Here is a 17,207-nt window from a genome sequence, read left to right as displayed (position 1 = left end):
GCAAATCACAACCAGTACATACCAATGTTTGCCAAGTAAAATGTCCATCAAAAACAGCAGTAAATAAAGTGTATATATATGTGTATGGTCCCAACTAATGATGGTAACGAATGATACTGATCAGTTTCGAAGCTACTAGGAAACCTAGAAGAGGTGGTGCCCTCTTCAGACTGTGATTCACTTATTTTGGGAATGGTTGTTTCCAGAGCAGTTCACAATCTTTAAGAAAAGCAGTGTATAAGATGATTACATAACATACATGGCATATGTTTTGTAAGTGTGCTTATCTACACAAATCAAATGCAATGTAATACTAAGGTCTAACTTATACATTCAGAAAGGAGAGACCTACTTGGCGTAAGGCATAAAAATGTCAGTACATTGTCACAGAATTACAGCTCAGCACTGCTACATTGTACCACACATAGCATTGTTACTTTGTAGCACAACTGTGGCAAAGATGCCAAACATGGGCATAACCCACAAACAAAATTTAAAACAGTTTAGTTGACATACCATTAAAAGGTATCTACTAGTCTGATCATGTTAACATTTTTTGAAAAAAAAAGTGAGCTACAACAATATGATCACATGCAGAAGTACTTTAATAAAATACACTGTAATTACATAAACATTAGCTTCCGGACAGTCAGTACAATTACCAGGGAAGGACCAGGGGAAGGGGAAGGGTGGAGAGAGGGGAGGAGGGAGGGAGGGTAAGGTAAAAGGGAAGGGGGTAAGGCAAAGCAAGACAGAAAGAAAGTTGATGAGATAAATGGGACGAAAGGGTTCAAAATGGAAGGGAAGAACCCAGGAGTGGAATAGGAGTTGGGGGGGGGGTCGAGGGGGGGGTAGGGGGAGAGTCTAACTGAGGACTGAAGCAAAGCAAGCTGTAATGCTTAGTTATAAATGTGCAAACCAATGACAAGCATAAAATATAAGCTCTTCATTATAATAAATATTTTCCACAATTTTACATAAAATTATTTCTGAAAAAATTGTGTACCATTAAATAAAATTATGAAACACAGTGGCTGGGAATTAACACTACCAAGCATAGCCTGCTCTCAAGGAACAAAGGACAAATGTTTCAAACCACACTTCAAACGCATACAATGTTGTGTGAGCAAGCATATATGTCTTCTAGAGAAGGTATAATCTTATTAGAAGTACACTTAGCAAGAGGCACCCACACCTATGTAATTACCAATTAAAACAAATTTGGTTCCTTTGGTGTGTACAAGCTGTAATATGATTCTTGTGAATCCTTCTACAAGGACAAACTGGTTATGAACTGCATGTTAGTCCAAACAATAAGACAACATTCGGTCAGAAGCTTCCAAAGGAGCAGCACTCTGTTGGTAATACAGATAGTACTTTATAAAGTCCTGCTTTTTGCAACAAAGGGACTTCAGGTGAGCATCTAGGAAGAATTGGAGACTCTCAAGAACAAAATAAAAGAACTCAATAAAATTCTACATGAACGGGTACATTTTTGGTTTAACATATTCTTTACTCTCTTTAGAAATGTGCTGTAATCAATATTTCTGCATTTATTTAGAATATATGTGTCTCCCACTTCCTTCCCCCCACTATCCATGTACCCCCACTTCCCCCTTCCCTTTCATTCCAGAACATTTCCTTCTTGTTATCCCCCCTCCCCTTACCTTTAACTGCAACCCCATTTTCCCCACCCTTCCTATTTGTCCCTTCCCTCTGCTTTCCAGTCTGTAGGCTTGTCCCCATCCTTACTCCCCAACCTCACTCCATACCCCTGCTATGCCCACCCCCTTCCATTCCTTCCCTTTTTAATCCTCTCCTCCCACCTTCCTCCAAGCCCCTCGTTATCTTTGATGTATTAATTTGTTTGACTACCTGATAAATATCCATGGATGCTGCTTGTTGAATCCATTTTTGGTGAGAAGTCACCTTCTCTAAAATAAATTGGCTGTAACAGTGTCTGAGGTAATCTAAAACCAGTTTTTCCCACTGTCATAATATTTTTAGTCTTGAGAGTGGCTCATCTGTATTACGTTGTATAGAAGTTGCTATAGTATTCAGTTTAGTGTGTACATTGTGCTCAGACAGTAATTTATGATACTTTATGTCCTGTATATTTTAAAAACTTATTGACCCTAAGTGGTGATGATCATCATCCTAAATTTTACCTTCTCTACAAACAATTTGGCTTTAGCAATATTTGAGATGGTCTGAAACTTGTTTTTTCCAAGTGTAACAATATTTTTAGCCTTGAAATTGGTTAAGTGTGTCAGGTTGTATAGCACTCACAGTAATGTGCTATTTTATTCAATTTAATATATTCATATTAATCATACTGTAATTTACACTGGAAAATCCAGGATGGAATGTAACAATATTATGAAAGGGAAAGTTGCTACTCACCATATAGTGAAGATGCTGAGTCACAGATAGGCACAACAAAAAGACTGTCAGAAATAAGCTTCCAGCCAAAGAGACCTTTGTCAAAAATGGACGACACACACACACACACACACACACACACACACACACACACACACACACACACACACACAAATGCGACTCACACACACATGACTGCAGTCTCAAGTGTGCCTTCACCTGCCAGAGACTGCAGCCGTGTGTGTGTGTGTGTGTGTGTGTGTGTGTGTGTGTGTGTGAGAGAGAGAGAGAGAGAGAGAGAGAGAGAGAGAGAGAGAGAGAGAGAGAGAGAGAGAGAGAGAGAGGGAGAGGGAGAGGGAGAGGGAGAGGGTGTGTGAGGGAGAGGGAGAGGGTGTGTGAGGGAGAGGGTGTGTGAGGGAGAGGGTGTGTGAGGGAGAGAGTGTGTGTGGGTGTGTGAGGGAGAGGGTGTTTGAGGGAGAGGGTGTTTGAGGGAGAGGGTGTGTGAGGGAGAGGGAGAGGGTGTGTGAGGGAGAGGGTGTGTGAGGGAGAGGGTGTGTGAGGAAGAGGGTGTGTGAGGGAGAGGGGGAGAGAGAGGGAGAGGGAGAGAGTGTGTGAGTGAGAGAGAGAGAGAGAGTGTGAGTGAGAGAGAGAGAGTGTGTGAGTGAGAGAGAGAGAGAGAGAGAGATCTATTTTTGGCAAAGACCTCATTGGCTGAAAGGATATTTGAGATGGTCTTTTTGTTGTGCCTATTCTGTGACTCAGTATCTCCACTATATGGTAACTACCAACTCTCAACTCTCCTTTTCATAATATTGTAGCTTACACTCATTTGTATCATATATATTTTAACATTTTCAGACCTGATTTTTTCTGGACAAAGGAAAATTTTTCTTTATGTGGTAATGCTCTTCAGTGATTTTTTAATTATTTTAGATGCAAGATTTATACAAAAATAAGTAGCCATTTTCAAAGCATACTTTGTACACTTGGCTTCATTTTATGGGCTGAAATAACTAATTATGAAGTATTCTCTATTGTAATAAATAATAAAATATGCACTCCATAATTACCATACAAAATAACAATAACAGTATTCAATTATGCAGCAGAATGTAGCAAAACAACCATATCAGTGTATTCTAGTGGTTAGAACTGCTACACAGTGCTTCATTCAGTTACCGATATTTTCATAGTGATGCCTAACAGTTGGCAGCACTTGCACGGTATGAAGAGGATGAACACTCACAAATGTATACCTTGGGTTTCCTTTGGAAGAAAATGCTTCTGTTGCAGCTAAAGCACAGTAAACGTTAATGTACACAATTGTAACTAGAGGATATGAAAGGGTTAAATGCTTATTGTGCCCTAACTGACTATGTTCTTCACTCTAGATGTCTTTTGCTCTTTAGCCTCTCCCCTCCCCTGTGTCTCTCCTTATTTACAGTTTTGTTATTTACTTTGATTACTAATTACATAGCTGTAGACACCTCTTACTATACTTTTGATAAGATTATACCTTCTCTAAGAGATTTGTACACTTATTCACACAACATTGTGGACATTCACCATATCATTTGAAATGTTTGTCTTATGTGTCTTGACAGCAGTCTATGCTCGATGGATTTAAATTATAGCCACTATGTTTTGTCATTTTATTTTATGGTATACAGTTTTTCCAAAAGAATTTTATGTATTATGGAAAATACTTCCTGTAATGCAGAGATTGTATTTGATGCCCATCATTGGTTTTGACATTTTTAAATACACATTTCAGCTCACTTTGTTATGATCCTCACTCTGGGGTCCTGCCCCCTCCTCCACCTCGCTCCTCCCCCCAACCATTTCCTTTCCATATTGCCTTTCTTTCCCCTAACCCTTTTCCTTACCCTCTCTCCCTTCAGATTATCCAGAAGTCTATCTTTCAATGGTACATTTTTTCAACTTTTAAAATTCTGATTGTGGTTTATGCTCAAGTTTGGTGTCTTTGCCACAGCTTTGTTAGTGCTATGTAGGCTACAATGTAATTCTATGACAAAGTACTAACATTTTCATGCCGTATGGCAATTATATCTTACCCACTCTGGATCTGTAAGTTAGACTTTAGTATTACATTGTATTTTATTTGTGTAAATAAGCACACTTACAAAACATATGTATGTGCCACATATATTGTACTGGTAGATAGGACAGCTTGGCTGTGGAAGTGGAAGGGTAGTAGACAACATAGACAGACAACAGTATTCACAATTACAAGCACCCAAGCTTTAATGATCTTCTAGCAATAAAGGCTCTTAACAAATCTCAATTAAGCAAGGACATAAACTTGGTTACAAACATATGTTAACCTTCAACCAGTGAATAACCCCAATAAAGAATTACCAAGCAATAAAATGTAGATAAAGGACTGCTTTACAAGAATGCCTAAATTAAGTAAAATCATGAAAGCTAAATTACAAATTTTATGTTAAGCTTCAACAGGTGAATAACCCTAATAAAGAATTCTCATCTAAATAAAACATAGATAAGAAAATGCCTTACCAAAATGCTTGAATTGTGTAAAATCATGCAAAGCTGAGTTACAACTTTTCTCACAAACTACCTAGGAATTTACAGCAAATAAACAAGTTTGATCTGTTTAACCAGAAGGTAACTCCCAAGTCCAAGCGACCGAAGCCACTCAGAGCGGATGACCACCCCAACACTGGTCATCAACCGACATCGTCATGGCCCAGTGGCCACCGTGCTAAAACAGACCAATGTTTCGGTAAGCGACCAACAGCAACACAGGAGTAACAGTGACTGAAAGTCGGCGTACGCCTTACAAAACACGGCACACCCTGAAGCGGGAGCAGGCACAGCTGACTAGCGGCCATACAACCGCAAGCAAACAAATCTCACGCTGCCTGTACTAATGCGACAAGACGCCACATGCAAAGCAGCAACCGTGCCTACCCCTTGACCACAGAATGTGCCCTGTCTCCTTGTCTATGGTAATACAATTTATAGCACACAAGAAACGATTTAATAATGGCATTAGTTCAATGCAAGATCAGTTAACAGTTAGGTCCAGTGAAGATTTACCAACAGATTTACCTTCAAACCAGTTTCCAGACCACAGGTGGAAATTAGTAAACTTGGCATAAGTTTTCACCAGACCAATAAACAAGAAATCAAATTAAACAGTTGCCAAACACACAGTCACGATACGCAAGCCCTTCAAGACCTTGCTATCTTACTCACAGGTATCATCAACGGTGAAACATACACAAATGAATGACAAGAAATTCACCATTAAAAGCAAAAAAACAACACACCACGAAGGTTAAATTAATTAATTTGCAGACGAGCCAGTCACTGAAAGCTCAGTTCCACAAGATTAGGACTAACCTCACTCGGCAGCAATACATTTGTGTGCGTGATAACTAGGTTGCCCAAACAGGACTCCAAAACCCAAAACAACAGGTCACATGTTAGCTGTCTTGTTCTCAGATACTAGGCACCACCGGGCTAAGACAATCATGACGAAAAAAAATCTCTGAAATTACAGCTGCCTGCAGCAAAACAAATGAGTCAGGGTGCATGAACATAAAGCACAAGCCACTGTTCCAGCCGGAGCGTAACCTTTTCAATGCACATACGGACAGAACAACACATGTTGGCATAAAGGGAGCAGCAGATGCGTACCAAGCAAACTATACTGCACCAAAATATGACCCACGTCACGTCCACAAACCGGAGCACTGCTCCCAGAGCTGGTGTCTGCTCGCTGGACTGCCGCAACTCTCTGTCCCCCAGAAAGCAATGCTGACTGCCACCTTGCTCAACGCTCCCTTCTAGGCCATGCACAACAACTCTTCCCTTGTTGCCTCTGAGTGCGGCCGCAATGTCCGTTCTCCCCTGCTGTCCACCCTGACTCCCGTACTTGCACTCACTCCCTCATTAGGACCCGTTCCGACAGGAGGCGCTCGCGATCACACATAGTGCCAACCTCAGCCAGAAGAGTAATCAATAGCATCTTGCACCCGAGAGCTGCGCCGCGGCTCATAAGTTATGTAGTCATCTTGTACACTAACTGTTATTAACATTGTGATCTGCTATGAAAACAACCTTTCCTGAAATAAAAAAAAATCACAACCCAAAAAAAATGTCACCTCTGCTAGGTTTCCCAGTAGTTGCCAACTTCATTAGCATCATTTGTTAATTAACTGTAACAACACACAGATATGTACCCACTCCATTTACAGCTATTTTTGATGGACATTTTCCTGGTGTATCTTGGTATATGCTGGTTGTGATATTCTATCAGTTTATGCTTTGTATTCATATTTAGTGTAAACATGTGTTTGTATATATTGTAATTTTGGCTTTTGTACTAAGGTTGGTTTGAGAATGGGCACTGCCTGAAACTAGTCACTGACTAATTAAATATCCATTTTAGTTGCAACTCAGGCTGTCTCTTTTGCATCACACCTTACTTTTCTTGAGCACTGTTTGAATGTTCTCAAATCAAATGCCCCAAAGCTTTGCCTTTAGTGATGGGAAAAAAAAATAAAATCACAGGATGCAAGATCAGAACTATATGGCAGAAGCAGTACACAGGTAATGTTGGATTGAACCAGGAACTGCATGACTTGATTTACGACACAAGGCCATCCACTGTCATAATAAAGTCACCATCTAGTCCAAGAAAGTTCTGGTCACTTCCTTGCAGCGTGTTCCCTGAGTGTAGCCAATACTGACGTATAGTATGCTGGTGTAACAGTAGTGTGAGGGGTGTGGTGGGGTGGGGGGAGTGGGGGATTGCGTGATGGTAAATCATTTCATAGAAGTCAAATAATGAGATCACCATCACTTTCCCTACAGATGGGACAACTTCTATCTTTTTTGATGTTGGAGAACCTGGCAATTTCCACAATGTGCTGACTTGTTTTCCTTCAAGATCATAATGATGTAGTCATGACTCATTACTGGTGATAATTGATTCCAGAAATGCATCCCATCCATCAGCAAAGTGACACAGCAGCTCATAACTGTCTTCATTCACACAGCCTTTTGTTGGGAGTCAACAGATGTGGCACCCAGTGTGCACAAACATGGGTCATAGGGAGATGATCATGCACACTCATAAAGACACTACCATATGAAATTCTCAGAAATTCACTGAGCTGTTATCTGCTGATCCTCATGGACAATTACAGCTGTTGTTTTGATGTTGTGTTCAGTCACAGCAGAAGCTGAAACACCAGGCATACCTTGCTGAACACAGACAAGTCAGTCTTCTTTTAAGTTCTTGAAGCACCTAAACACTGCTGCAGCTTTTCGTATGTTTCAGTGACTGTGTGGTTTAAATAAACACAGAATTTTATTGTGTCATACTGCTCCTCTCATGTTACCTCCATTGTCTGGTATATGAAACGCAAAGAGCTTCTACAAAATAGAGCATTAGTACCAACCTACTGATACTTGAGCACTGCCGCTTATGGACATTATAAATTAAAACCCACTCTTTCAAATACTCGTGTTACAGATGAGAAAATATCATGGAAGCCACAGTCAGTCTCAGTCTTTGTTGATCAGAGCTTATAGATATTAGCATCAGTCATGTTGTGAAACAACAAAAATCAATAAAATAAAACAAAGCTCCAGGGTCTGTTTAGAATTCCTGTCAAATTGTGTCCAGAATTTGTGGCTGAGTTAGACCCAATTTTAACCCTACATCCCTGAACAAAAAACTGTTCCCAGTGATTAGCAGAAATCCAAGTTGCACTTGTCTACTAAAAGGATAGGAAACTGGTTCACAAAACATAGCTCATTGATGTCCATCTGTTTTAGAATCCTACAATGGAAAATCCAGGATGGAATGTAACAATATTATGAGAAGGAAAGTTACTACTCACCATATAGTAGAGATGCTGAGATGCAGATAGGCACAACAAAAAGACTCTCACAATTATAGCTTTCAGCCATTAATGCCTTCGTGAACAAGACACACACACACACACACACACACACACACACACACACACACACTCACTCAAGCAAATGCAACTCACACACACAACTGCAGTCTCCGGCAACTAAAATCACACTGCGAGCAGAAGCACCAGTGCATAATGGAAGTGGCAACTGGGTTGGAGTAAGGAGGAGGCTGGGGCAGGCAGGGGGAGGGATAATATGGTGGGGGTGGTGGACAGTGAAGTGCTGCAGGTTAGATAAATGGCAGGGGAGAGGTGAGAGGGGGAAGTACTGAAAAAGGAGAGAAATAAGAAGACTGTCTGTGGTGGTGGAATTATGGCTGTGTAGTGTTGGAATGATAACAGGGAAGGGGCTGGATGGGTGAGGACAATGACTGACGAAGGTTGAGGCCAGGGATGCAGGAATGTATTGCAGGGAAAGCTCATCCCTGCGCAGTTCAGAAAAGCTAGTGTTGGTGGGAAGGACCCATATGGCACAGGCTGTGAAGCAGTCATTGAAATGAAGGATGTTTGGCAGCTTGTTCAGCAACAGGGTGGTCCACTTGTTCTTGGCCACAGTTTGTCGGTGGCCATTCATGTGGACAGAAAGCTTGTGGGTTGTCATGCCTACATAGAATACAGCACAATGGTTGCAGCTTAGCTTGTAGACCACATGACTGGTTTCACATGTAGCCCTGCCTTTGATGGGATAGGTGTTGTTAGTGACTGGACTAGAGTAGGTGGTGGTGGGAGGATATATGATATGGGACAGGTCTTGCATCTAGCTCTATTATAGGGGTACAAGCCACGGTGTAAGGGATTGGGAGCAGGGGTTGTGTAAGGATGGGTGAGTATATTGTGTGAGTTCAGTGGACGGTGGAATATCACTGTGGGAGGGGTGGGCAGGAGAGTAGGCAGGACATTTCTCATTTCAGGGCACTGAAGCCTTCACTGACCATAATTATCCTCCCAACCGTGTACACAACAAAATCTCCCATGCCTTATCTTTCCAGTCTCCCACCACCCCACAAAGTCCCACTGTCTGGCCACAGAGGAGCATTCCCCTCATAACTCAGTACCACCCAGGACTGGGGCAACTGAATTATATTCTACACCGGCATTTCAGTTACTTCCCATTGTGCCCTGTGTCAAGATGTATGCAAGATTAATAGTCAAATGACAGCCTACTCACCACTCAAACTGACAAGCTGGCAACCCTGACATGATCACCTGCATAATATTACTGAATCAACGAGTGTTCACGAGGGAGATTTACAAAATGACTGGTACTTCAGCTACTACTAATCCCACCGTGTTGTGACTGGCTATAATCTGCATGGCTACCACCTTTCTAGTCACACAGTCTGGCTTCATGGTTTGCACAGGTGAAGGCCAGTTCTTTCTATTCTAGAATTTTGGGAGACACTACCAAGAGTGTGTTGGTAGTGAGTTAGTTAGAGCAGCAGTACACCACAGAGGATCTCAGACCACAGTGCTCTATTAGTGCCATTACCTTGTGTTAGCCCAAAGAACACACATAGGAAAAGCAGAGATTTTAGACAAGAAAATGTAGAAATGTTTGTCAATAAATTCAGCCTCATCTCATGGTCATTTACTGCTCAGTCATCAGTAAAAGAAAATTTCATTAAGTTTCTGGAGGCCTTCTTGATGGTTTTCAGTTAATGCTTTCCTTTCAATAAATGCTTTCCTGACACACTCATGAAGGGATCAAGGATAACAAGGAGTACTCAGATTTCAAACATGAGAACAAGAGAACTACATATGGAGGCAAAAGTCAGTCCAGACTCAGAAGTCTTCAGCTATGTAAGGCAATATAAAAAAATCTTTGATAAAGTAGTCAGACATGCCAAAAAATTGGCACACTGATTATGGTGCCTCGGTGGCCAAGTTAGATCTACTGAAGCAGCAGATCAGCAAACCATTATCTTGTTGCGACTCAAGCAATGTCAGAGGCCAGCAACAATACCGCCAATGCTCACACAGCAGATCGTCAATGACCTCTTTTGAACTATGTCTGGTCAGTAAGGTATCTGTTGGAATCACCAAAAATTCAGTGAGCAAGCACACAGATGGACAAACCTGTGCAATTACCCAAATGCCGCTGGCAGGTGGAAGTAGGTGCTTCCTCCTATTGTTGGTCAGTGTCTCCAAGCATGTTTGTTAGTGATTGGCAGTCTGGCTGGAAATATTTAATAGGCACTGGATCCTAATTGTGCATTTATCCACTGAGAATGTTGTACAGAAGACGACTGCCTATATCATTCTCTCTGGCCATGGTGAATAACGCAGTGAAACCAACATACAGCACTCTGCAACTAGAATTAATTTTGGGTTTGCATCGAGTTTTCACATGGGATTTCATCGTCATGGACATCACTGAACCCATTATTGGAGCAAACTTCCTTGCCTTTTATACCCTACTGCCAGACATGAAGAACATGCACCTGTTTGATAACACCACTGGCCTGACTGCATCTGGTTTTCAACAAGATGCAGCTGTACACGCTGCCAAACTGGTTAAAGTCATGGACAAAGAGTACACTGAGTAGTTGCATGGATTTCCAGCCTTGACACGACCACTTGGCATGCCTAAGAAGGTGCTGCTGAACACTGTTCACTATATCAAGGCAAATGACAGGCTCCCCACATCTTGTAGGCCATGACATTTGGCTCTGAACTGGCTGGCAATTGCAAATGCAGAGTTTGACAGTACAGTCCATGAGGGAATCATATGCCCATCAAACAATCCCTGGTCACCCCTGTTATATCTAATCCTGAAGAAATGTGGTGTGTGGAGTTTGTGTGATGACCATAGAGCTCTTAACATGAGAATAATACCAGACAGATACTCTGTGCTGTTGTTGCATGATTACAATTATGTATTGAATGGTGTCAATATCTTCAGTGTAGTAGCCTATGCTAAAGCATATGTGCAGATACCCACAGTGGAACAGGATATCCCAAAGACTGCTGTGATTACTCCTTTCTTGCTGTTTGAGAACATGTTTATAATGTTTGGTCTCTGGAACATACACAAACCTGGCAAAGGTTTATTGACTCAGTGCTACAAGCTCTGTCATTTTGCTTAGCCTGCCTTGATGACATCCGGAATTTTTTGGACCCATCCAAGTAGTATCATCAACATTTAGCAGAAGTATTCAGATGGCTGGAATGATTCATTGTGATCCTCAACGCAGTTAAATGTATCTTCAGCCAGACACAGGTGGATTTCCTGGGATACAGAATATCACCTGCGGGATTGCTACCACTACATGAGAAGGTTGAAGCTTTTTTGCAGATTGCACACTCAAGCACCACCAAACAATTGTCCTGGTTCCTGGACATGTTGAACTTCTTCCACCGCAACCTGCCACCCTCAACTGAGCTACAAGAGCCATTAACTGCAGTCCTCTCTGGCCCAATGAGTAAAGGCAACTCAGTCATAACAGGGGCTGATGGTATGAGCTTGGCATTTGAAGCAGCCAAGAAGAGCATCACAGATGCTGCACTGTTCATGTACACCAACCCAAATGCATCCTTGCCACTGGTAGTTGATGTTAGTCAATTGGTTACTGGCATGGTGTTACAGCAACAGTGTGGTGATGTGTGACAGCCACTACTGTTCTTCTCACACAAGTTGTCACACTTGCAACAGAAATAGAATATTTTAGCCATGTATGAAGCTATTAAATACTTCAAATGCCATGTGGCATTCAAGCCTCAGCTGGAAGCCAGAGACATTATCATCTAAATTGATCACAAACTGTTGACATATGTCTTTCATCAGAACTACATGAACTGTTCACTGAGGCAGCAAAACGAGCTCATGTTCACTCTCTGGTCTTAACAATGTGGTGGCCAAATGTCTCTCTTGGGTCGGCAGGATCTCCAGCATGATCAGCTACACTAATCTTGCCAAAGCACAGCAAACAGACCTGGAACTACTAACAGCAACATCATCAGCACTAGACCTCAATTGACATTCCCACAACCAATGATGAACTACATTGTGACATGTCCACATACAAACCTCATCCTTTCCTACAAACCATATTCAGAAGAAACACATTCATGACTTTACACAAATTGAGTCATCTTGGTGTACAATCTATGACCCGTCTGGTGACAAATTATTATGTATGATCATGGATGCAAAATACTGCCATGATTGGGTGAGAAGTTGTATTAAATATCAACACAGCAAGATTCACTGACACATACACACACCTGTAGGGAACTTTCCAAACATGACTGTCCACTTCAACCACATTGACACCATCATCATAGGGCCACTACCACTATCTAATGGCCAATGTTACATACTCACACTGATAGACCATTTCACCTGCTGGCCAGAAGTTGCATTGATAGACAATATTTCAGTAGAAACATTGGTCTTTGCTTTTGTGTCACACTGGATATCATAATTCAGCTGCTGCTACTCATCACAATGGACCATGGACAGCAATTTCAGTTTGATCTGTTCACCCAACTCACAAAATTTTGTGGAGCAGCGCACCAGAATATGATGAACTACCACCCAGGCAGCAGGCAGATGACTGAGAGATGGTACATTCATTTCAAGCAGCATTGATGTGCCATGACACCAAGTGTACTAAGACCCTTCCCATGATGCTACTGGGCCTCATGAACATTTATAAATTGGACTTAGATGCTTCATTGGTTGAGCTGGTGTATGACAAGAAGTTGCATCTACCAGGTGAATTTGTGGACTCGACACTCTGCCACTACTGGACCGAGATCAGCCCAACCTTTTCTGTCAGCTCAGAGACAACATAACCTAGTTCTGCCACACATCAGCCTTCCAGACAAGGAACAACCTCTACCTTTGTGAATGAGGACCTCAGTACCTGTCCCCATGTCATGCCACACACAGAGTGCATCAAAATGTCTCAACAGCTTCCATACAAAAACCCACATTACACACGTGCAATGAGGAAAAACATTTGACATTTTGATTAATGAGAAACTGACCACAGTTTCCACTGACAGGATCAAACTGGCACACATGTCTGAAGAAGCACTCCCATCAGAAGTTCCATGGCTCCAGCCTCATCCAACAGCTGTTCCATCACCAACATCACTGTCAACAGTGCCAATTCCAGCACAAGCGAATCTATCAGCAGTGCACAAAACAAATTGTGGTTGACATATCCATTTTCCACCCCACTTTTTGGATAGCGCTCTGCTTTCACCAGGAGGACTGATGTAGTGACCTTCTGCTGGTACGGAGTGTTGTGTCACATACACCATGTGCATGGGTTTACAAACAATGTTCTGTCAAACATTACAAGCCAGACACAGGAGGCATTGTGTTTTATATATTTTTTTCTTTCGTGTATTCTTTCATTTATGCTTTTAATGGTTTTGTACCTTCCATGCCTAGTTATTAGTGCATAGATATGGGATAATTTGTGTGTACTGTTTGTTGAGGATTAATGTGAAGTGGTGACTTGTATCCTTAGAAGCTACCATATTTCTTCACCATTTTTCCTGTGTCTGCATGTGGTAAAGTTTGTTAATGATTTCATGAATAAGTTTTTCATGTAGCCCAGTTTCCAGTTTCACTGTGTTGAGATACACACAGGATTAAATCATTGAACAACAGTCTGCCCAGCTCATCCTGAGAGATCTATTAAATAGAATGTACAGAGTATTGGTCACAGAATATGGATTGAGAGTAAATTGAAGAATGAAGAAACTAATGAGGAGTAACAGAAATGACATAAGTGACAAACTTAAAATCAAGGTAGGAACACTAAACAAAGAGAAGGAATCTTGCTACCTTGTGACAAAATAATGAATGATGGATGAAACAAAAGATATATGAAGCTACTAGAACACACAAAGTGGACATTCCTCATTAAAGGAAGCCTCAGATTGAAGAAGACATTTCTGGAAATATATGTCTGAAGAACGCCACCGTACGGAAGTGAATCTTGGACTATGGGAAAACCAGAAAAGTAAAGAACTGAAACAATTGAGAGGTAGTGTTACAAAAGCATGCTGGATGGATAACACAAGAAATGAGGAGTTTCTCTGCAGAATCAGGAAGAAAAGGAAAACATGGATGGCACTGACAAGGAGAAAGGACAGCATGACGGGACATGTGTTATTATATTTCATGGTGCTCATACTAAAAGGAATTTTAGGGGAAGACAGAGATTTGAATGCATTCAAAAAACAACCAATGATGTAGCCAAGAACACCTTTACTTTATAGACAAATAATTATAAGCATCTATATATACTGTACATGCACTTTAAGTTATTACCATCACTGTAAATGCCCTAGATTTTGAATTGCAGAATTTGCACCAAGTGAGCTGGGAACTTCCCATCAAACTGTTCATTAACTTTGTTATCAACTCCATAATTTTAGCTTCCATATTTTCTGCCTTATTGAAATGCATGTAATAATTCTAGTTTTAAGAACACTGATTGTTCATCTATACATTGTGTTCTTTAGGTCTCATTGTGAAGGTAAACCTTCAGGGACATGCACTGAAACCAAGTTCTTAAATCACTGGTAATCTTGCAAAAACTGAAGCCACAATTAAAGTCATGTCCCTGTTAGGAGCCACTACATATGATTAATTTGGAAACAATAATATTTTTTGAAGATTGTTCAACTACTTTTAGTGACCTAGTATGTACTTCATTTTTTCACACTTTGAAATTTTCATCCCAACTTGTACAGAATTCCCTTAATACAAAACTGCTGAGACATTCAACCTTAATCTCACCTTCTTTTACTACCCACTGTGGATGCTCCATGTATCTATTTCTCAAGTGTACTCATTTTTGTGAGTTTCTGTACCTGAAAGTTAATTCTTTGGTCTTCTTTGTTGCAGCACAGTGATACATAATCGACATATGAGAAGAGGTAGCATGACACAGAGCCAATGTATCCAAGGTGACAACATGACAACTGTAAAAAGAAGAACAAAAGTGTTTAGAGATATATGAAACATAAAGAACATAAAAAACTGTACTAACATTTTCCTTGATCCAATAAAAAAAATTGTTAAATATTACAAAAATTTACAGTTTTTCAGCCATGCAAAAATCCCTCTCCTAAACTTTTAACATTTTCTTATTAATTAAGACTCACCAGTTAAAGATGAAATTTTCATTAAATGTACACAATAAATGTGGTACTATCAGCCAGAGATTTCATTAAAATACCCCAATGCAGTGTCACCTATCATTTAAGCTCAAATAGGCAATTTTTCAGTAACTGTCCATTTCACAGAAATATAAAAGATGTTTCATAGTTAATTCTATGCTATGTATATTTATTAAACTATTAATATGAAAACGAGTAAAGCAGACAACTTCACATTTCCACCACTACTTGTGTTCATACTTCCTGTTAATTAGAGTATACAGCATTTACATCTAGATCTACACTTATACTCTGCAAACCACTGTGAAGTTCATGTCAGATGATATATCCCATTGTACCAGTTATTAGGGTTTCTTCCTGTTCCATTCATGTATAGGAAGAATGAGTGTTTAAATGCCTCTGATCTTATCCTCATGACCCCTATGTGGAGCTGTAGTATATTCCTAGTGTAATCATGTAAACCTGGTTCTTGAAACTTTGTTGATGTACTTTCTCAGGATAGTTTACATTTATCTTCAAGAGTCTTCCAGTTCAGTTGCTTTACTATCTCTGTGACACTCTCCCACAGATCAGACCTGTGGCCATTCATACTGCCCTTCTCTGTATACAATTAATATCCTCTGTTAGTCCTATTTGATATAGATCTCACATACCTGAGCAATATTCTAGATCTGGTTGCATGAGTGATTTGTAAGCAATCGCCATTGTAAAATAATCTACCAATAAACCAAAGTATACCACCTGCTTAACCCTCAACTGAACCTTTGTGATCATTCCATTTCATATCCCTACAAAAGGTTACATCAGGTATTTGTAAGAGTTGGCTGATTCCAACAGTGCCTAACTGATGTTATAGTCATAGGATGCTGTGTTTTTTTTGTTTTGTGAAGTGCACCATTTTACATTTCTGACCATATAAAGCAAGTAGGCAATCTTCGCACCACTTTGAAATCTTATCATGATCTGACTAAATATTTATGCTGCTTCTTGTAGACAGTACTTCATTATAGATAACTGCATTGTCTGCAAAAATTCTCAGGTTGCTATTAATATTGTCTGCAAGGTCATTAATGTATGACACAAACAGCAAGGGTCCCCACACAATTCCCTGGGGCACACCTGAAGTTACTTCTACATCTAACAATGACTCTCCATTCAAGATAACATGCTGCATTGTCCCTATCAAAAAGTCCTCAATCCAGACACAAATTTCACTTGATACTGCATACGAACATATTTTTTACAATAAGCATAGGTGTCATACTGAGTCAAATACTTTTCAGAAATCAAGAAATACTGCATCTGACTGCCTTGATTCAAAGCTTTCAGTATGGCATGTGAGAAAATTATGAGTTGGGTTTCATATGATCAGTGTTTTCGCAATCTACACTGGCTGGCATTAAGGAAGTCATTCCGTTCAAGATACCTCTATGTTTGAGCTCCAAATATCTTCTAAGATTCTACAACAAATCATTGTCAAGGATATTGGATGGTAGTTTTGTGGATCACTTCTCCAGGTGTGACCTGTGCTTTTTTCCATGAACTGGACATGTGTTTTTTTTTTTTATTTTTGTGAGGGATCTACAACAGATCATAGCACTAGATATAGCACTGTCATTTTAGAGACAGGCTAGTGAAGGTCAAGAAGAAATTGCTTCAGTAAAGTGAAGTAACATTCTACTTTCTCACATGCAGTGCCAG

At 40.4% G+C, this 17,207-nt stretch overlaps 2 protein-coding genes across 2 annotated transcripts in view; both read left to right on the top strand.

Moving 5' to 3' along the window:
* The window catches only part of LOC124712452 (mucin-7-like), a 41,158-nt gene extending 29,191 nt beyond the window's left edge, over positions 1–11,967 (top strand). The window contains exon 3 of the mRNA XM_047242747.1: positions 11,656–11,967. Coding sequence (XP_047098703.1) covers positions 11,656–11,967 — 312 coding nt within the window. The remainder of the gene's footprint in view (positions 1–11,655) is intronic.
* LOC124711915 overlaps positions 1–15,400 on the top strand; it is a 77,487-nt gene extending 62,087 nt beyond the window's left edge. The window contains exon 2 of the mRNA XM_047242169.1: positions 15,232–15,400. The gene's annotated coding sequence lies outside the window, so the exon portion shown is untranslated. The remainder of the gene's footprint in view (positions 1–15,231) is intronic.
* The last annotated feature ends 1,807 nt before the right edge of the window (positions 15,401–17,207 follow it).

Source organism: Schistocerca piceifrons, chromosome 8 (assembly GCF_021461385.2).
Source record: "Schistocerca piceifrons isolate TAMUIC-IGC-003096 chromosome 8, iqSchPice1.1, whole genome shotgun sequence".
Taxonomy (NCBI): Eukaryota; Metazoa; Arthropoda; class Insecta; order Orthoptera; family Acrididae; genus Schistocerca; species Schistocerca piceifrons.
The sequence above is the reverse complement of the archived record's forward strand: the minus strand, read 5'-3'. Positions and strand labels throughout refer to the sequence as shown.